The sequence below is a fragment of the Phaseolus vulgaris genome, chromosome 9 (genome assembly GCF_051622355.1).
Source record: "Phaseolus vulgaris cultivar YP4 chromosome 9, ASM5162235v1, whole genome shotgun sequence".
NCBI classification, from domain to species: Eukaryota; Viridiplantae; Streptophyta; class Magnoliopsida; order Fabales; family Fabaceae; genus Phaseolus; species Phaseolus vulgaris.
In genome coordinates, this window is record NC_143506.1 from 25,535,031 (window position 1) to 25,558,584 (window position 23,554).

Consider the following 23,554-nt stretch of genomic DNA (forward strand, 5'->3'; position numbering starts at 1 on the left):
CTCATAAGACCGTTTAGTGTCTAGACATATTGTCTAGATCGCCGAGAGACTCAACAATCTTCCCTTTTTTATGATGACAAAAAAAACATTAATCATATGACAAAATATTTTTATCCATGAGTGAAGTATGCATCATGTGACCTAATTAGCTTTAATGATTGACTTAGGGTTTAATATGGGTTGTAATTAAGCCCAATTATACCCTAAGTAGGGTTTAGAAACATAACCCTAACCTTATTCTACTCAAGTTCAAAAGTACAAGTCAAAATTCTACTATACTTTCAAGCAAGAAAATTAAATCCTACTCTATAAATTACACTAGGTTATGACAACTTCAAACATATATAAGAGAGTGTCTCTGCTATCCGTAACAAAGTTCCAATATTCTTGTATTCTTTTTGTCATAGTTCTAGAGTTGGTCCTGAGTTGAGACATCTGCCATCAGTGGAAGCATTTGAAGTATTGGCAGTGAATGAATGATTTTGCCCTGAATAATTCCAAGAAGCATGGAACGGGCGTTGGGAAGGTTTCTTATTGTTGAATTAATTCTCTTGTGCTTCAATGACTCTCCTTGCCTCCATTAAGTTTGTCTTGCCTTAGTATCATTTACATAAATCCTGCAACGATTTACAAGAGTAAGCAATAAGAAAATCTCTAAATAACCAACTACCTATTTAATATCAGGTATCAGTCCACTCTCGAACTTTGAACAACAAGAACACTTATCAAATCTCTCATGAAGGTAATCACAAAATTTTGACAACTCATCAAATTTTGTTGCATATTTTCCTACAAACATGGTTCCTTGATGAAAATTAAGGAACTCAACTTCCTTGCATATTCAAAGATCCTTTAGAAAATATTTTTCGAGATTTTTTTTATATAATTCCAAAGTATTTTGTCTCCTTTTAGCTTCCTATTGTTGTTTGGAAAATCTCCACTTATTTTCAGTTTCTTTGTCAAGCATAAAGGCATCAAATGTGACTATGTTTACATTGGCTTGTGTCATTATGATGAAAATTTTCTTGGTTTTTGCTATCCATGATTGAGCACTATCAAGGTTAAAACCTCCTTTAAATTTTTGTTGAATGTTCCTAGGCTTCCAATCCTTGATTTTCTATGGGTTCAAATTTTTTTATTCATATGTTTTAAAAAGATTTTTTATTCTTTCCAACATCCATGATGTTTGTTCCGTTATCCTTCTTTTTCTGAAAGAATGAACAATTACCTTAGTTCTTTTTTAATTTAAATTTTTAAGTTTTAATCATTGCTCAAAATTTCTCATAAAATAATTTATCAAAATTATTAATTGTGACTAAGTTGGGACTTATTTTTACTAGTATATTTATCTTACACTTCTCTTATTCAAGAGAAAATGTAAGAACAAACAACTTGTATTTCTATTACTCAATAGAAACTACACACAAGATGGAAAAGACCATACTCAAGGTCTTTATAGAACCATCTGCTAACGATTATATAAATAATTGTTATTTAGTTAGAAATTGGGACTATTTTCTTTTGTGCAATAAGATTTTTAAGAGAAAACATTAACCATAACATAACATCATATATATATATATATATATATATATGTGAACATTTTACATCTTTACAATTATTCTTAGTATATTACAAAAGCATATAAGTTTTGTACAATAATAAGAGTTTTACATCATAATAAAGAGCTATCAAAATATATATATATATATATATATATATTAACCAACAAAATATTTAATATCTCTTAAGAATATTAAAATTAAGTTTTCCATGAGTCAACTTTCTAGAGATCTCTCAAAAAATTTAAGATGACCATATTCTGCTTCTACTAGTATCATATGTACATATAAAAGAAAAACACGCAAAAAGTGATGTCTTTCTAAGCCTTAAATATCAATCTTAATAAAGTTAACATACAATACAAACAATGAGCCGATAAAAAAAAAAATACAAACAATGAGGTCTAGGATTTGACCTACAAATATAAGACTCAATCTCACTTTATCAATTATATGAATCCATATTCCACTTTTGATGATCCACCAAAAGTTACTTTGACAATGACTGTCTACTTAAGAATTTTCTCATTAAAAATATTGGTAAAATCATAATTATTTTTCTTAAGAATATCGATCATTTATGAGTCCACAAAAGAGATATATACTCATCACCTAACCTTAGCAATATTGAGCAAGTATTAGATAATCCAAAGTTTGGTCTATTAGTATCATGGTCTAGAATATTATTCTAAACTATCCAAATATTCACCTACTTGATAAATATTTCCTTAAACCTACCACGGTCCATGCGTTTCATCTTACAGTATACCAAACTGTACTGAACACAAACATTCATATATTAGCATGATCTTAACTCGTTGCAATGAAACCTAAGACTCTTTCTCAATTGACATAATATTTAACATTTTCAAGGATTATATAATGTGATGACTATTAAGATACTTCATATTTGGTTAACCAATACTATATACACACCATTCAAATAGATAGAAAAACTATAAAAATAATAATAGAACATATAGATAACTTTTTTTTTCAAGTTCATTGAATAAAAAAATATTTTTTATTATTATTTTATATACATTTCTCCAAATGATAAAAGAATGATGTTTAAAATAATACAAAATAAAATAAGAATCAAAGTATGAAAAATTTAAATAAATAATTAGATATGGTCAATATATATATTACAGAAGAGTAAAATAAATATTAATAAAAAGACTAGTACGTAACTTAAAATAAATTAAATCACATAAATATAAATAAATAAAAGAAGTCAATGCGTTAAATTAAATAACATAAGTATAAATAAATAAAGAAAATTAAAGTATAGCCATAAATGAATTATATGACATAAATATAAATAAATAAAAAACACCAACACACATATAATTATTAAGCTAAAATTTCTAACTTGTGACTGAATGCATTAAATGTAATCATACCTCTTCTTATCTTCTTATCTTTACTCTTATTCTTTATTATATCTTACATTTAAGATATAAAAGGTTCCTTTAAATATTTTTATAATAACTACTATTTTTAAATAATTAATTAATATACTTTTAGAATAAATTGTTTTTAATTATATATTTTATATATATATATATATATATTTATTTCATTTAGTCATAGTGCTTCTTAAAATCTACTTTATTGATTTGTTTTTCAATGTTAAAACTTTAACTAGATATAATACAAAATATTTTATGAATTTAATTATAGAAATTAAACCATAAAATTTCTTAACTCTTATGACAAAATTCTTGAAGGAAGGGAAAATATTGACCAAAAGAATCACCACTATATCTTCATCCTCCATCTTCACGTCCATATTTCTTAGCTTTATCATAATTGCACTCATCTCATGAAGACATTCCTTCAATGATGAACCCTTCTTTCATATCAAGTTCAAACAATTATTTCTTGATAAACAACTTATTATAGATAAACTTTATCGTGAACAAACTTTTCTAGTTTTAACCATATCCCAACAACTACCTTACCTTACTGTTGGTTATTAATTCATATTTTATCAGTCTCTATCCTTGATGGAAAAAATTACAATCGGTGGTGTGTAAATGAGAGTTTTGTTTGATTATCATGAGTTATGGGATGTCGTTGAAAGTGGAGTGTCTGCATTAGCTGCTAATGCAACTGAGGCGCAACGTAGTAACGCATCGTGACCAGAAGAAGAAAGACAATAAGGCTTTGTATCTCATTCATCAAGGGATGAATGACGAGATGTTTGAGCAGATAGAAGGAGCAACAACTGCCAGTGAGGCTTGGACAATTTTGTCAACCAATTCTAAAGGTGATGATAAGATCAAGAGGGTGCGTCTTCAAACCCTAAGACGCCAATATGAGCGGTTGCAGATGGAAACCACAGAGACTATTGATGTCTATATAAATAAAGTTATTGCCTTGACAAATCAGATGAAGACCAATGGTGAAACACATTCGGAGCATACAAAGGTTGAAAAGATTTTGAGGTCTTTAACTCCCAGATTTGAACATGTTGTTGCCGCAATTGAAGAGGCCAATGACATTTCAAAAATGACAGTAAGGTTATTGTCTGGTTCTCTACGAGCGCATGAGCAGCGGATGAATGACAATAAGATTGAAAAACCAATTGAACAGGCTTTACAAGCACAAACCTCAATTGGTAGCTCTTATCATAAACATGGTAGCTATTTCAACAAAGGTCGTGGTGGCCAGAATCATGGAGGCCCTTGGCACGGGGAACGTGGTCGCGGAGGACGATGAGGCATTTATAATAAATCAAATGTTGAGTGTTATAATTGTCATAACGTGGCCATTATGCAAATGAGTGCAGATCAAAAGGTGATAATCATGTTGCCAATTGTGCTCAAGAAGGAAGAAGATCATACAGTACTAATGGCAGCCACATCAAAGGAAACCCCAAACAATCAGACTTGGTCAGAAGGAGTTGTTTGTAGATTTGGATGACTCATTTCGCACAAAAGTGAAATTCGGTGATGGCAGGTTCCTTCCGATGACTGGAAAATGGCGAATTCTTATCACATTGAAGAATGGTGATCACAGGTACATCTATGATGTTTTCTATGTACCTGATATGAAAAGTAATTTGTTGAGTATGGGACAACTAGCTGAGAAGGGTTATGAGGTGCACATAGTTGAAAATAAATTATCAATTTTTGATAAAAAAAGGTAATTTGATTCTTAAAACCTTTTTATCAAAAAACCGCATGTTTCCAGTAGATATTCAAATGGGTGATTTCAAGTGCTTGAATGCAATAGTGAATAATGAATCGTGGTTATGGCATTTACGCTTTGGGCACTTAAATTTGCAGAGTTTGGAAAATCTTTCCAAAAGAAATTTAGTGAATGGTTTACCCCATATTCATCACCCTGATCAATTGTGTGAGGCTTGCATTTTTGGAAAGAATCACAGGACACCATTTGTTAAGGAGCCTTGGCGTGCAAAATTTCCTTTGGAGCTTGTTCGTACAGATGTTTGTGGCCCGATGAACATATCATCAGTCGGAGGTAATAAGTATTTTTTAACCTTTATTGATGATTTTTCAAGGAAAACCTGGATTTATGTATTGAAAAGCAAGGATGAGGTATTTCACTGCTTTAAAATATTTAAAGCATTTGTTGAAAGAGAGAGTGGTAGACAAATTAAGATGGTGCGTAGTGATGGAGGAGGTGAGTACAAGTCTAATGAATTCAAGAGGCATTGTGAATAACTTGGGTTGCAACATATCATAACTTGCCCTTACACACCTCAACACAATGGAGTTGCTGAGAGAAAGAATAGAACAATAATGGACATGGCGAGGAGCATGTTTAAAGCGAAAGGTATGTCAAATTATTTTTGGGCTGAGGCCGTAACATGTGCAGTATATTTGATAAACAGATCACCCACTCGGAGTGTTCCTAACACAACTCCGATTGAGGCATGGAGTGGATTCAAACCCAATGTGCAGCACTTGAAGGTATTTGGGTCAATTACTTATGCTCATGTTCCCAATGCAACAAGATCAAAGTTGGATGATAAGGCAGTGAAAACCATTTTCATTGGATATAAGCATGGGGGATACAAATTGTACAATCCAATGACAAAGAAGGTGATTATTAGTCGTGATGTTACATTTGCCGAAGATGAAGAATGGCAATGGAATGCAACAGCTGAAATGGATTCGAAAAAACGATATATTTACGTTTTGAACGATGATGTGGAAGATAGAGTCACTCTTGAAGCACCTGCAGTTCAACCTAAAGTTGTAGTTCAACCTGAAGTTGTAATTCAACCTGAAGTTGTAATTCAACCTGAAGTTGCAACTCCAATTGCAACTATGATGGAGCGACCAAGAAGGCAACAACGACAACCTGTACATCTTCAAGATTGTGAAGTAAATCTTGATGATGAAGTTGATGACAATGGAGATTTGGTTCACTTTGCTTTTCTTGCAGAATCAGAACCTGTGAGACTTGCTGATGCCATTCATCACCCCAAATGGCAAAAGGCTATGAATGAAGAATTGATGGCGATTGAGAAAAACAATATCATGACTCAAATTGGGAAGGTTGTTCCAAATCAAAATTAAGGGATGATGTTGGTTATTAATTCATATTTTATTATTATTAATTCATATTTTATTACCCTTAAACTATTTTACCGTTATATTGCATTAACGGTCAATTTACAGGCCTGTTAGTATTTCTAGTTTATAGCTTCCAGTAATTGTAATTATTATATAGATGATTGAGTGAATCAAAATGAATAAGATTAGTTTTGCAATTTTGTGCAATTACGTTCAATCAGTTGTTACAACCTTTTGTCTTCTCTTATTTCATTCAATTAGTTTCTACAACTACCTTACCTCACAAAGAACATCACATGAAGAGACAAGAGAATTAGAATGAGTCTTCTTATTATCAATTCTCATAATTAACTCCTCTAAGTCTACGATTATACTATATTATCAATGCATTAGAGATTGAAGTTTTCTTTTTTTCATGTAGATTTCTCAATCTTGATTGTATTTATCGTAAAAAAATTCTTTACGAAAAAGAAACAAACAAATGGGATTGATATTGGTCAAAAAAATCAATTCCCAAATAATGTGAAATAAATCAAAACTAAAACTTTGATACTAGTTTGTTGGTATCAGATCAAGAAGTTTACATACAAAAACATATAAAAACACTATATTATCTAATATTTGAAAAATAGAAACATCTAAGAAAAACTATATCACATGAGCTAACGAGAAAGAATTATCAATTAATCATTTCTTGATGAACATATACAAGATCAATATATAGTGATTTAAAAAAAGATTTAAATTTTTTTACAAATACGACACATTAAAATATGAAATAAGAAAAAACAAAAAACAAAATACAAATTCAATTTCTTAAACTCTCTTAACATTAGTAAGACTACTTATATGGATAACAATATAAGTAGCATTATTGAATAACATAATGTATTAACTAACTAATGAAATAATCATACATTGTGTATTAAACAGTTTATCAAAGAAGATGGAATAAAACGTTCTAACACATCTTCTTCCATCACCAAATACAAATCAATGTTAACAATATTTCCTATCAGGTTCTTTGTAGTCAAATATAAGATGACTGAAACAAAATTATTTTTGATGAGGAACCTTCAGACACACATCACGCCACAAAGTAACCTGTTATATGGGTATTTATTTGGTTTAATATAGTAATTGTCAATATAAAAACATGTAAACATGATTTAAATTATTAAAAATTATCAACTTTTTATATCAACATTTTAAATTTTATAGTTTAAATAATTTTATGTTAAAATGATTTTAAAATAATTAATTATTATTATTCTTCTTAATTATATTTTACATAATTAGTAATACTCATTAATTGAAATTAAATTTTAATAATAATTAATTAAGAATGACAATGCAGGCTAGTTCATCCGCATAGGCACGTCCCGCATTTGGTCCGCAAAATGCGGATCGGGAATATGCTGGCTGATTTTACTAGCCCGTCTCGCTTGAGAATTAGCCCGCGGAGCAGCCTTCATATTTTTTTTTAAAATTAATAAAAAACAATTTTTTAAGTAGAAATTTCGAATAAATTTAATTCTTTTATTTATTTATTTAGATACATTAGGTAAATGGTTTTACATTATTATTCTCATTACAGATGTGTAATAAGATGAGTAAAAATTTCAGAATGTAAAATATGATATGAAGAAAATATGAGAATGCAAAAAAAAATTCTAAACTTTTAAGTTATGTGAGTAATACGGATCAATTCTCCCTACCTTACACTTAACCCGCTGAAACGAACTGCAAATTATTCACAACAAATCTAAGCGGACTAAGCGCTTGTTTGTTTCAGGGGGTGCACTGTTCCTGTAGACGAAAGTGAGGGTGCACCCCCTGTTTGGGTCCGCAAATGAAAATAGGTGAGAGGGCGCGGAAGGGTGGGAGAGGGAGCTGAATGCTTCTTCTCAAAGTTGCAAAAATATGAGGAGAAGAAAAGAGAAAGTCATACATAAATATATAAAATGACTTATATACCCTCGTTCTATTCACAATATTTACTATAAATTATTCACATTTCACATTTTTTAAACTATTATGCACATATAATAAAACATAAAAAAATATTAAATATATTTTATTCCAAATATATTTAAAATAATGATAATAAATATTAATTGTATTGGCCAGACATCGACATCAGACATCGGCACCTGTGAAGCAGGTCGACTCGGTGGACTGGACGCGATGGTGGGCCACGTAAGCAGAGCCCTAGAGGTCGTGAATGTTGAAGCTATACAAAGAAAGGCTTGATTGCGGGATAGTCCATGCACGTGGTGTGTATAGCACATTTGGGTCTAACACAAGTAAATACTCCCTAAAGGTGCCTAAGCCCACGAGCGCTAGGGTTTTCAGGGAAAGCTACATGCATGGCACGTGAAGAATTAGGAAACCTACAGAACAGATGGATCCTGCAGAGTTGGTACATGATTTGGTACCTTGGCGACCATACCATTAGGCTTTGTGCAGCTGTTGCGCTAAGACTGCGCAACAACGCAACAGGATGTCCTCCTAGTAACCCTAATTTCACTAGAGGAGATGTTCTAATGGGATAGGGGAGTTGACCTAAAAACAGCCTATAAAGGGAAGTTGAGATCCCTGGTAAAGGTACGTCGTTTCTAAGACTGAAACTATTTTACTTACTCATTGTTTCTTAGCTCAGTATTGACTTGATCGTCGGAGTGCAATCAACAAGTAAAGTCCCCTCTACCTCAGCAGAGCCGCTCTCCAACACCCAGGTGTGAGCATAGAAACCGCCAGAAATTGAAGGAGTCACCGCCTGCCTTTGAAGTCAACGACGGTTAGGTCAACCGACGAGAACATTAATTAAAATCATTTAATTTTATTCTAAATAAACTATAAATATCTAAGAAATATTTAATATATTGATAATAAAAAATATTAAATATATTTTTAATAAATTAAAAATACCTATATACCTAAAAATATATTTATATATTTATAATAATAAAAATTATTATATTTAAATTATATATTATAATAATTTAAATTTTGATTTATTAATGAGAATACAAAATTTATTTAAATATTTAAATTCTAAAAATATAAATAATGAAATTAAATTCATATTTAATTAACTAAAATGTACTCTAAATTAATTAATTTTTTATTTTTTTATATATAAAGATAATTTTATAATCTTATAATTTATATCATTAAAAATAATTTAAAATACTATTACAATCATCACATCATTCACGTATTTTAATAAACTTTTCTCATACATTCACTCTAACATATCTTAATCTAAACATACTCAACTTTCTTTACACTTTTTTCTTAAATTCTCACACTCCCACTCTTTCACACCCTCAATTTTTCACTCTCCATACCAAATCAAACATAAAAGATTAAAATAGACAAACGACAACTTTTTTTGTCACCTAGCCGCGAATCATAACCATTCCTTTTTATTACAAACATTTTCTAATGATTATAAACTTTTACATCTTTTAAAATTGAATTAAATATATCTTTTATTAATCAAATTTATCACATTTTTTTAAAATTTATATTTAACTTATACTTTAAAAAGCATTTCCATTTATCTAATATAATTTTTTATAATGGTTAACTCTTTCATCCATAAATTTATTAACAATAAATTCTCAATTAATTATTTAATTTTATATAATAGTTTATATAATTTTTAACGGTTTATATAATTTTTCAAATAACTTTTTCAAAAACTTTAATTTAAAAAAATCAGAAATTTTAGGAGTCGATTTTGAATGTTTTATTAATGTGAAGAGTGAAAGGGTTACTAGAAAAACAAAGTTGTAAGTTAATCCATGTGTTTTTAAGGATCATGATTCATCCATATTTTTTTTACACTCACCTAATAATTATATAAAATGAATATTTAATTAAAAATAATTGTAAAGTATATATTTTTAAAACAATAATGAATCCTACTCTGCCATTCAGATAATAGAGCAGTTGTAGCCTCAGAACTACTGCACTAGCTTTCACGCTTGTCGAGAAATTGATCTCTGCCAATAATATTTTGCTTTTATGAACCCAAACAAAACCTGCTCAGCCAAAAGACACTTATTCATACATCATTTTCATTTGCATGATTATAATTATTTTATTTTCTGAAAAATAATGTGTTTAATTACATTTTGGTTTAAAGTTAAATAAATATTTTATGATTTTCAACAAAAAATTATGCATTCTAATGATTAAGAAAGAAAGATTTGTTATTTTTAGGGTAAAAATACTTTTCATTTTTAACTTTAATTCTACTTTAATTCAAACATGCATTAAGTTTTTGAATAGAAGAATGAATGTATAAAAATTTGAAAAAATAAATATACGAGGATGTGAGAGTAAAATGCAAAAAAAAATATGTTTGACCGAGTAAAAATTATTGAAGTTTGTGAATTGTGGATTATGAGAAAATTTTGAATTATTTTTAAAAATATAAAATGTAAAATTAAAATTTATTATTATTTTTAAAAATATTTAAATAATAAAATATGAAATATTTTGGTATGATTCGAGTCAATTAAAATTTTATAAATTATTTCCGATACTTTAAGTAACGTGGCTTTCTAATGTTCTTTGTGTTTGAGAGAGTTTCCAAAATAGTTATCATGCTCATCCTTCCCTTGAAGTGCACCCCTTGTTTCCTGGTGAGAATGTGGGACAAGGGACTTGGTAATGGAGGGATGGGAGAAAATTAATTCTTGTCACCTTTGTAAAGATTTATGAAGAAATAAATAAATAAAAAGTCACGTGGACACTGTTACATTACATTTATCATTCAGTTACTTAGTAAAAAAATAATTAGTTTATTTTTTTATTTTTAAAATATAACTAAATTTCAAAAATAAAGTGTAAATATTTTATTATTATGTTTTATTTACATATTTGATTAATAATATACTAATTATATTAAAAAATAAAAATATTAAATATATTTATGATAAAATAAAAATATATTTATAATAGAATAAAAAAACAATTATATGATAAACTTCAAACATTTTCTAAAATTTCCAATATTAAAATTTAATGTTTTACACCTAATCAATTATGTAATATGTTATTAATGATTTTATAAATGAATCATAATAGATTATTTAATATGTTATAAATAAACCATAATCGATTATCCACCATTTTGAAAGTATATTTGATTATGTAATATATTATAAATGAGCCATAATCGATTATTGAGTGATTTTGAAGACATAATTGATTATTCACTGATTTTGAAGACATAATTGTTCTTGTTGAAGACATAATTGTTCTTGTAGTATGTTATAAATGATACTTATTGAATATCTCATATATAAGTTGCATGTTGTTGGATTTGTGTTTTTATTTTTCTTATGAAAAACTTTTTTTTTCCAGTAATATGTGTAAATATTGAATTTATTACTATTATAAAATTTATTATACAATTAATAATATTATGTATATTCAATAAAAAATTATTTTCTAATTATATTTTATAAAATTGTAATTATTTAAACTATTTATTTCTATCTAGTAATTTTAATTTTTTTTTATATATATTGATAATTTTCTATCTAATTTTTTTTACAATTATGAATATCAAAATATTATTTTTAATGCAAATGATTTTTTTTTTATTTTCTAACTAATATACGTAATTTGTATTTTTTTTAAAAGTCACTTCATAGTTTCAAAAATAATGTTTTAATTACAAACTATTAAAATGCAAAAATAAATAAATATTTTTTTTAATTTATTTTAAATATAACGGTAAATTTGTATACACTTAGATAATATTATTTTTTGATAAATTTTCATGTTTTGAAAATATTAAGTAACTCATATTTTTTTAAATAATTATTTAATGATATCCAAAATAATTTACAAAGTATTAATTGACTGGAATTTATGCAAAAAAAAAATATCTTCTATTTTATTATTCAAATATTATAAAGATAAAAATAATTTTGTAAACTTAAATTTTACACTATTAAAAATAATTTAAAATATTTTTATAACGATCACATTACTTACAAATTCTAATAAATTAATTTTTTCTGATACATCCACAAGATACATAATTAAAAAAGAATAACTTTTTTTTATATTTTCTTATAAGATCCTCACATATTTCCTAACTAATCATACTTATACTTCTCAATTCAAATAGAGTGGTAGGGTTCGTTTGTATCCAATAGGAGAAAAACAAAGAAAGATGAGAATAAAAGGAAAGTTGGAAAAACAGAAAAAAAAATGAAATGAAATTACAAAAAACAATGCTTTTTATTTTTTCAAATTTTCTTTGATGATTTGAAGAGATTTGGATAGAAAGTGGAGTCTTTTTTCAAATTAATTATATATAAATTGATTATATATAAAAATTATGTTTTAATATAAATATAAGTATAATGTTTAATATATATTTTTATATTATAATAAAATGAATAATTAAAAAACTAAATAAAAATAATAATTTAAAATTTAATTATTAATATGTATTTTTATTATTATTTATTAATTTTTAATTTAAAATATATTTTAATTTTAATTTTTAAACTTTTTATATTAAATTATTTATATTTATTTAAAATTTATTATATTTATTAAATCACCTACAAACTTTCGCACAATCATCACGTCACATGATTCACAAATTTTAATAAAAAAAAATTTATAAATATATTTTTATATACTTCAATCCAAATAACTTTAGTCTTCTTTCTAATCTCTCTAAATCCATTACCTCAAATTTCTTCCGTATCCAAAGACACCCTCACTAAAGATACTTATGCATTGTTTAGATCCGTTGATCGACTTTTAGAGTGGACGTGCGAGCGGGTGACTCGAAACGTTTGGATCAACTGATGTGAAGGTGAGTGTGCAGACGGATGAGGGAGTGGGTTCTTTTTTTCTTTCTTCCCTCATATGCGAGGATTAGCATAGATGAGAGGGTGCATACATGTATACCCATTCAAAGTTACTATAATACCCTTATTTCTTCAGGTGTGTGTGCATGTGGAAGGTTCTTAGATTTGTTGAAGGTTATGAGGTTGAGAAAGAGGAAGAAGAAAACATAGGAAAAGAACTGCAAGTGAGTGAAATAAATATCACTGAAGGGAGAATCGATTTTCAAAGCTGTTATAAGAAAGGGAAAATCAATTCTCATAGTTGTTATAAGGAAGGGAGAATTGATTCTCAGATTTGTTATAAGGAATAGATAATCGATTCTCATAGGTGTTAAAAGGAAGGAAGAATCGATTTTTGTGTGGGTAATGGTTGATTTGCAAAATCGATTCTCATGTAAGTTATTGTGAAGGCAGAATCGATTCTCCAATTGTGGTGGAATCAATTTTCATGCACTCTATGTAGAAGCTTAATTAATAATAATTAATAATAATAAATTTTAACTATTAATAATAAATTTTAATTAATAATAATAATAATAATAATTTTAATTATTATTATTATTAATCTTATTATATATACACAATATATTCATTATATTATATTATATAATAAAAATAAAATAATTTTAAAAAATATCAAAAGAATATAAATAAAATTATTAAACATTACATAATAATAAAATAAAATTATAATAAAAAATGTATACAATAATTATTATTATTTTCATGAATTATTATAAAATTATTACTATTATTTAAATTTAATGCAAAATTATTTTATATTTTATTTTTAAAAATTATGAATATTTCAATAATTTATTTCTATGTAACAATTTTCAATTTTTACATATATTCATTATTTTCCATCTAAAAATTATTACAATTATGAATATTATCATTTTATTTTTTAATTGAATAGGAAATCTTAAAAAAATACCTCATATTTTATTATTTAAATATTTTAAAACACAAGGATAAATTTGTAAATTCATATTTTACACATTTAAAAAAAATATATAATTCTTTTCCGGCCATCACATCACTCACAAATTTCAATAAACCATTATCAGAAATTCACTCTAACATTGCTCAATCCAAACATCCTCACACATCCTCTCAAATCTTCACACATCCACTCTATCAGATTGTGACAAATCCTCCCAATAAACACAACTTAATGTTGTTTTATTATGTAAGTTTTCAAAATAAAAGTCTAATAGTTAGTACTTTTTCTTACAGAAACTACTAAAGGCGCTCGAGATATATTTTGATAATTAGACTTTTTTTCTTTTTTTTATACCACCATATTATAATCTTTAATATTATTATTTTAATTATAAATTTATCCTTTATTATATATATTTATATTTAAATTAATCACATTAAAAATTTATCAGAATATCATTTGGTTTGTTTTTGTCTTTTTTTCTCCCTGAGTTGCAGGTCACGTGAAAGTGTACATCGCGAATCCCCCACCTCAGTAAATAGCCATTACTACATAGATAAAAGGACAAAAGAAGCTCTCAGTTTTCAGAAAATTGCATGCTCTCTGAATTTTTCACGTGATCATGCCTTTTATCTTTGCAAATCTCAAACCTTGCTCCATCCAATGTTGTGGTCTTAATCTTTCCACGCCATTATCTTACACGTCATGCACGCGCTCTTCCCACCATCTCCCTCACCCTCACTTCACTATATAACCACACTTGCTCAACCCAGTAATGTTATTAATGTTATTGCCCCAGAGAGAGAGTAGGTTAACTTGGTGAACATAGAGATGAGGAAATCATGTGCCTTTTTCTTCTTGCTCCTCGTTCTGCTCTTTGCTTCCCGTAAGATTATTTTCCTTTTCTATTTTTTATTGTTACATAATGTCGTTTGTTTAATAAGGTTCTACGTGTGATGTGTGTTTGATGAATATATTGTGTGTTTTGTTTGTGGCGGCAGAGGTGGTGGTGCAGACGGAGGCAAGAGTGTGCGAGTCACAGAGCCACGGGTTCAAGGGTGCATGTACTGGAGACCATAACTGTGCTCTGGTATGCAGGAACGAAGGTTTCTCCGGCGGCAACTGCAGAGGCTTCCGCCGCCGATGCTTCTGCACCAAGATTTGCTGAACATATCAAACATTAGTGTGTGCGTCTCACTACCCAATAAATCACATGCATGTACTCTTTCGTATTATCCATTTCGAAATGGGATATAGCTACCACAACCTATTTCTCCTCTTCTCCTTAAACACCTTTTGCTCATGTGTTTCTTCAGTCTTTTATATTTATAAATAATAACCAATGTTTCTTAGTTACCTCCTTGTTACATCTCTTCTGTCACAATTTTTTATCAGCAATAATGAGAAATAAATACTAAACACTTCTGAGTTAATCAACTTTACCAAAAACAGTAAAAAAAAAAGTTCTAACTAAATTACTGTAAAACTAACAAAAAATCTCTAAAACAAGAAATCCCAAAATCATAAACTGGGCAAGTTAGAACCAAATTTAAATCGAGACAAATCATAGATTCAAGATATGAATGAATAAGAAAAACAAACCGAAGAAATGAAATAAGAATGAAAATTAAAAAATCAACCGATTCAACTAACCAAGCGAAACATCAACAAAAATACAGATGAAAAGAATTTTCCTTTTTTTCCCACAAGCTCCAGATATTTTCAACCACAATCTCATGTCTGATCTGTGCCATGATTGTACAAGTTTCTGTATTCTCTGTTCTTCCTTCCATTATCTGTCATTTATTGTTTTTTTATGAAAAGAAATTGTTAAAGGTAAGGGTGTTCTATCCACATAGAACCTATGACAACTCAGTTAATAATTTTGACCAATATTATAAGCTATGATATTCAAACGCTGGAATGAGCTGAAAGACTTTGGTGTGGTGTGTTTCTTATTAGAATGTTTTTGGAAATCAGTTTAGATCAGAATGTTAACACGTTCTTGAAATTCCTTTTGTGCATCAAAATTCGAAATATCTTGTTGAAGGTGATCTAAACTTTTTCTAGATACACTTAGTTTACGGTGCTTTGTTTTTTATTTTAATACAGTACCAGAAAAAGACTAATGAGAACCTGGAACTCGCATTATCTCCATATATACTACTCAAAAAGTCAGAACAATTTCCTGTAAAATGATATATTTCCTAAGAATAATGGTGGTGGATGGATATCTTCCTACTATCTGAAAATTTTATTAATTTTTAAGTTACTTTTTTTTTTCTCTCAGCAAGTATTGGGCGGGACCATTGAAGAGGTAGTGGTGGGTGTCATTGTCTCATAACCAAGAAGGAAAAAGAAAGAGATGATGAGAAGAGAAAGAAGGATAAAAGGGTTTAATAACATTAGTTAAATTTCTCAATTAAATTTATTAATCTGCCATTTTTTTAATTATAATTGTCAACGATAATATTATTATCCACAACTTCAATTCAAATAAAGAAGAAATTAAGGTTGTCAATTCGATTGGTTGATAAGATTTTTTTTTAAAACGAATAATAATTAATATTTTTCAAAACAAAAATACACAATTAAAAAATTATTTTATAAATAATATTAAAATTTAATTTAATTTAATTTAAAAATATATATATAAAGTTAAAGAATTAAAATAAATTTTAAATAAATTAGATTAAAATTAATTTGTGTGATAAATTAAAAATATTAATTATTTTCTATATATTGTTAAAGTTAAAAAAAATGCACTTATAATAAAGTGGAATATGATTTATATATAAACTTTTAGATTATATAATATATGAAAGTATAAATTATATAATATGTAAAAAATAATAATATACATAAATTTATGTTAAAATAAGTGTATTAAAAGATAAATTAAACTATTGAATATAAGTTATTAAAAGAATATGATATTAAAATATTTGATGAGAACAATATTAAAAAGGATGATTTTATTGTCTAAATGAACAATTTCCTTCGTTGTGATCTTCATTGCGACAATAAGAACATTTTTTTGGTTGGTTCTGAATTGGTTAATTCATTTCATTATGCAAACGAGTTCTCCTGAGTTTTTACGTTGCATGTGGGGGCTATGTATGAAATCTGGCCCGATATAAGTATACTAATAATTCTCGTTTTGAACGAAATGGAATTCAATTTGATATGTCTTTCTAATCGTGTGGAGCCTATAAATTAGATCAATGAATGTCGTCATTTGTAAATGAAAAAAGGAACAAACGTCAATAACGCAATGACAAAGAAGTCGAAGAGTTTGGAAGTGGCCACAATCACACCACCAATCATTTAATCTAATTGTATATGACTGAGGTCGTCGACCATGTTGAGGGGTGGTTAATTCTTGGACATCAAATTCATAATTTTCTGCATTAAACCTTTCCACAAAACACATAACTGAATCTTGTTGATTTTTTAAAGTAAGGTTGTGATATCTTCTGGATAATAATGACATGCGCGTAACATGATGTCTATTTTAAAGGCTTGTTGAACAAACCATGTTTTTTTTTCGAAAGTCGCCTTAACCAAAACAGAAATCGATAAGGAACGAGCTCCCTTAAGCATGGAGTTAATGCACTCTACTAGATTTGTGGTCATATGACCATACCTCTTTCCCCCCATCGTATGCTTTAGTCCATTTCGCTAACAATGTGTGATCCATCCAAGAAACTGCTTGTTTGAACTCAGATCACATAACTGATAGCTTTGCCTGTACAATGGGTTGTTTCATCTCATAAGTTGTCATAAAAAATTAAATGAAATTAGTTAAATGGTAAAAAAATCGTAATTATCTATGAGGGAAGGTAAGGAATGTTATTACCTATGTTAATCAACTGTCATTTGAGCTCGACATTTTTTAATTTTTTGCTGAAATTCTATGCTATGGCGTATGCAGTACACAGAAACAAGGTTGTCTCCTTCCCATCCAACTTCTTCAATTGTAATGCTGAAATTATATTGGTTCCTCTATCAATAATCATGCAGAAATTTGGTTCAAGTGTCACATATTGTCACAATAATTGGAAGAACAAAATCAAAGTCTCCCGAGTCTCGCCTTCAACAATCTCAAATGCTGAAATTATATTGGTTCCTCTATCAATAATCATGCAGAAATTTGGTTCAAGTGTCACATATTGTCACAATAATTGGAAGAACAAAATCAAAGTCTCCCGAGTCTCGCCTTCAACAATCTCAAATGCCAATAGAAATATGTTCGGATTCCCATCTTGAGCGATTGTGGTAAACAATATTGTATGGTATCTTCTGGTTAGACATATCCCATCAACTTGTACAATGGTCTTGCAACAATTGAAATCGTAGATACAAGGCTTGAAAGACCATTGTCAACTTCTATTTAAATTGGTGTGAGTGGGTGGAGGTTGTAGCATAATGTTTCACAATCCCTATTTAATAAACTTTTACTCCCCTCATATTTAACCACGCTTAACTTCATGTTTTTTTAGCTTTGCCATTTTTTTAATTGCTTAGATGTGTCAATTTACAAGTAATTTCTATCTTTACATATTAGTATAATTTTATATTATATTATATATGAATATTCTTTCAAAATGTTATGAATATTTTTCTATTATAACTTTTAGTCTTATGAATATCCTATCATCATATTATATATGAATATTTGTATATTATATTACTACATAACAATATTTTTTGGACAATATTTTTACATTACATTATATATAAATAGTTTTCTATTTTTCTATTACTTATGAATATTTTATATTATATTATATATGAATAACTTTTTAAGATATTATAAATATTTTTCTATTATATTTTTTTTTAATCTTATAAATATTTTACTATGAATATTTTTATATTATATTACTACATATTAATATTTTTTGGGACAATATTTTTACGTTACATTATATATAAATAATTTTATATTTTTCTATTACTTATGAATATTCTATATTATATTATACTTATGAATATTTTATATCATATTATATATGAATTTTTTTTTAAGATGTTATAAATATTTTTCAATTATATATGCAAAAGGAACTGCTATTGAAACCCCATTCCCGTGTAGTACTTCGGATTGCATTGTCTTTCATGAATATCGTAGGAATAGCTCCATCATGCTTAGAATAGTCATCTTATCAACGGTTCAAAAAATAAATGGAATATTGTAAATGCACTGTTCTCCACCATCCTCTTCTTAGACCTTTCCCAGTATTCAAATTTTACAGAATGTGGTTATGAGTTTTTGAAATTTTTGTTATTTGTTGTAGTGTGTGTGATATTATAATTCTATATTAAAGGAATGCTGGTCAATGATAATTTGTTGAAAAATTTGTTCTACTTGTTGAGTTGATGGATAAAGGAGGGAAAATAACTTGTCACTGATTATATCCAAAGAAATTCAACTCTACTTGCTCAAGAAAATTTGGTTCTTTAAGTGAAAAGGAAAATTTCAGCAAGGCAGTTTCTTCTTCCACCTCTACATTTTTCTTCCTGCACCCCATAATGTTATGAAAAGACAATTTTATCCCTAATATTTTCTAAAAATCTCAAAATGCACATAACACTCATATTATACTCTTTCTTCTTCCTTTGCACACAAACAAAGTCAATTGTCTCTGAACGAGAATGCTGCTCCATCTCTTAGCATATTAAGGCGTTTCTATTAGTGATGGTTGGCGGTGTCACTACAACTTGGTAGTGGTTCGATGGTAAGCACTACTTGGTGCTTCTCTGTTTGTAAAAGAAGGTAAGTAATTTTTTTTGTTTGTTTTTAGATCTATAGTTCCATTTTTGGTGGATTTTCGTTTCTGAAGTTCATATGTTATAGTTCCAAATAGTACAGTCCGCTAAGTTTATGGAACAGGAAATTCGCACTTTGTTTTTAGCATTCTGGAACACTGAATCTGCATAAAATCCAGTTTGGGAAATTCGCAAATCTTCTGGATTGGAGGATCCGTAATTGTCTTTCGGATTTCTGAATCCGTAATATTTTTGGATTCATCAATCCATAACAAAAATTAGACTTTCGGATTCAACAATTCAAAAATCAACAATTTCTTAAAAAATTTGTCTCTAGAACATCTCCTCATCCAAAAAACAAAATTATTTACTTTTGGACTGATCCCGATTTCCAATAACAACAATTACTCCATAACCACCCATGCTCTTAAAAAAAAGCTTAATTCTTACCTCTAGAAGTCAAACAACACTTCAACAACGTAATCCCCTCTTCTACTTTGCTTTGCACACCTAAAATGACTTTTCACCAATACTTCAGAGAAGAAGAACAATCTTAAACTAACTCCACCATCCTTTTTCAAATAAAAGATGAAGGTTAGTTTTAGAGTTTTCAAAATTATTGGGGTGCAAGAAGAAGCTGCCTTTCAGCAAATGTGCCACATTATTTTTTTTTTCTATTTTACTATTTTTATTTAGTCCAGTACTTTAGACTTAATTTTTCTCCATGTTCTTGACACTAATTATTTTTTGGTACTCCTATTTTATATCCTTTTTAAATTGATATTTCTTTTTCTTTTTTCTTGACATTTCTACTTATAGGTGAAGTCCTACATGCCATCGACATTGGTTCCTCTACTGTCAAGACCTGAGTACATTTGAATGCTTCATTGATCGAGAGAAATATATTTACTAATTTTATTAAATATTTTTAACCTAATAAATTAACTTATTACTTTAAAATTTGTAGGTTAGGAGTTTGTCAACTACGAGCAGTTGACTTTTATTAGACAACTTATTTGGACTTAACAGAAAGTTAAGAGATAATGGAGCTAGAGGAATAAGGGATTCTATTTTTAAAATAATATATATCATTTTAAAAATTAAAAATAGCATTATTTTATTAAAAAATATATGCTATATTTAGACAATAAATATTGCTTTTATGGTCAGGTAATAGTTAATAAAATATTAAATGGAAAATAAGATTTCTGAAAGAAGAAATTAAAAAGCATTTCTTTATAATTAAAAAATATTTATCATTAAAAGTTATTCAAAATGTCTTTTCATTTTAATCTAATTTTTATAAAGAAACATAGAAAACTTTTAAGAATGATATATGTTTTTTTTAAAATGATTCTTTTTTTAAAAAAAAAAATGTTACTATAAAGGAACCTATAATAATTACATCATATTTTTAGTTTATCAAGAAAAGGAAAGAAAAAAAACTATCCATGTCATGTGAAGTCATTTTAATATAAAGGAATACATAGTTGTGGAGTGAAAAATATTTGTCAAATAAAAAATGGAAATAAATTATGCATCCCACTTTTGCAGTCTTTAACATATTACAATTTTCTTCAATTTATCACGCATGATGTAAGAAACTTCTTATTTTAAATTAAACTAGTTTTTATAAATTTTGTATTTGAGGAGTGCAATTTTTGGAATAAATAATAAATTATATTCCGCTCTTATTTAATTTTCTTAAGAATAATATATTTAATTTCAACAAATTTTATCTTTAAAAAGATACCCATTTCATATTAAAAATATTTATTCTCACCTACCAGTTAAACATGTCTAGGAAGCGTATACATCAAATATGCTATCTTCTATAAAATTCTTTTATTCTTATGTTACTTTTCTATGAACTTTAAATTATTTTCTGTATCAAAATCATGTAACAAATTAACCTCTTTGTATGAACTAGCTAAGTAGTTTCTTTAAGCTTATTTTTAAAGAAAAATATTACTAGAAAGCATGTCTAAAAAACTAGAATGATTTTGTAATCAATGACATGTTTCTTACTTATTTAATGGTTCTAATTCACATCAAGGGAATAATTTTTCATTTTGTGTTTATGTGTTTCCATTCACAATTATAAAATGTGATAACTTGTTTTTTTAATTCTTATTATAAAAAAATTGTGAAGGAGATAGTGATTATGTATTTCCATTCAAAGACATAAAATGATATCTTGTTTTTTTTAAAATCTTATTATAAAAAAATTGTGAAGGAGATAGTGAAAATAAAGAATATTCATCTTCATTTCATTTCCTTTACTAAGATTCAAAGCAAGAAGTTATTATATTTTTAATGATAAAATAAGATCTACTGGATACAATTCTGAATTGTTATTTTTTTTTAAACTGTGAGCATATAGATCACCAGGAAGATCAAATATTTTAATCTTATTAATATTAATTATCTGACCAAGTTATATCCTTATGCTAAAGTTTTGTAAATACAATTTTGAACATCAACATCTCAAAATAACAATGATGTAGTTATGTGCCTATTATTACGTTTGTTATTATCTTAATTACATAATAATAGCTTTTTAAAATTATAATATCTTATTTTCTTAATAATTATATTTAAACATAGAATAAAAAATTATTAATATTAATAAATATATTATATTTTTTAAATTAAATTTATTTTATTCTCACAATAAATTTGTTGTAAATTGAAAAAATATTTAGAAACAAATTATAATTTTTTTACTCCAAATAATGTGTCTTCAAAACTTTTAAATGAATAAAATTAATTTAAACTAATTTCATTGTAAGAATGTAGTTCAGAATAAAATTGTCTTATTGTATATAATTGTATGGTATATTAGTTATTAAAATTTGCTCTTATGACAAAGTGTGAATGTTCATGAAAATTGTAGTTATATAATACACTTTTATGTTGTTGAGAGGGGTACATTGAAGGATCTTTAAAAGGTGTGACTGAATTTGTGTCTTTAGCTTTTCAAAAAACGGAAAATTAGATGTCTACATGCAAAAATCTTAACTTCGATTATGAAGACGTTGAAGTTTATCTCTAAAGAGATTTATGCTTTCTTATTAGAATTGGATGTCAATAAGGCTCTGTTTGTTTTAAGGATGTGAGTGAATATCTATTGTTTGGATTAAGGGATGTGCAGGGAAGGGAGAGAGTGGATATCCATGAATAATGATTTTTCTCATCCTTCTCATATGCTAAGATTTGAGGAGAAAGCCACCTAAGATGGTGATGTTTTCCCTTTTTGGCCTTTTTTTTGTCATTAATGTAATAATATATATATATAATAATAATAATACCTTTTATTTTTATTATTTTTCCATCATAATTATCATATTATAATATTTCATACTTTATTATATATATATATATATATATATATTTTCTTCTTCTTTATAAATAAATTTGTTGTACAATTCACTCTATATATAATATTTTTTATTATAAAATGTCCTCTAAAATATCTACATGGTTATGTATCTACATACAATCAAAATCAATGAATATAAAAAACTTTCAAAATGTATAAATAAATATAACAATAAATTTGTATATGCTTAGATAATATTATTTTTATGATTTTTTTCATGTTTTGATAATATTAAATAACTCGTATTTTTTTAAAAATAATTATTTAATAGTATCGAAATAAATTATTCAATTGTACAGAAAATAATTTATAAATACAAGGGTAAATTTGTAAACTTATATTTTACATTTTTAAAAAAAAATTAAAAAAACCTCACAACAATTACACCACTCACAAACTCCCATAAACTTTCCTCACACATTCATTCTAACATACCCCAATCCAAA

General features: G+C 27.2%; 1 protein-coding gene across 1 annotated transcript; it reads left to right on the forward strand.

The window, feature by feature from the left end:
* Positions 1-14,681: 14,681 nt before the first annotated feature.
* Positions 14,682-15,310, forward strand: LOC137822576 (defensin-like protein 1). The gene is made up of 2 exons (XM_068627487.2): positions 14,682-14,840; positions 14,956-15,310. Exons 1-2 carry the CDS (start codon positions 14,786-14,788, stop codon positions 15,120-15,122), a joined length of 222 nt encoding a protein of 73 aa, XP_068483588.1. The 5' UTR covers positions 14,682-14,785; the 3' UTR covers positions 15,123-15,310.
* Positions 15,311-23,554: the final 8,244 nt, after the last annotated feature.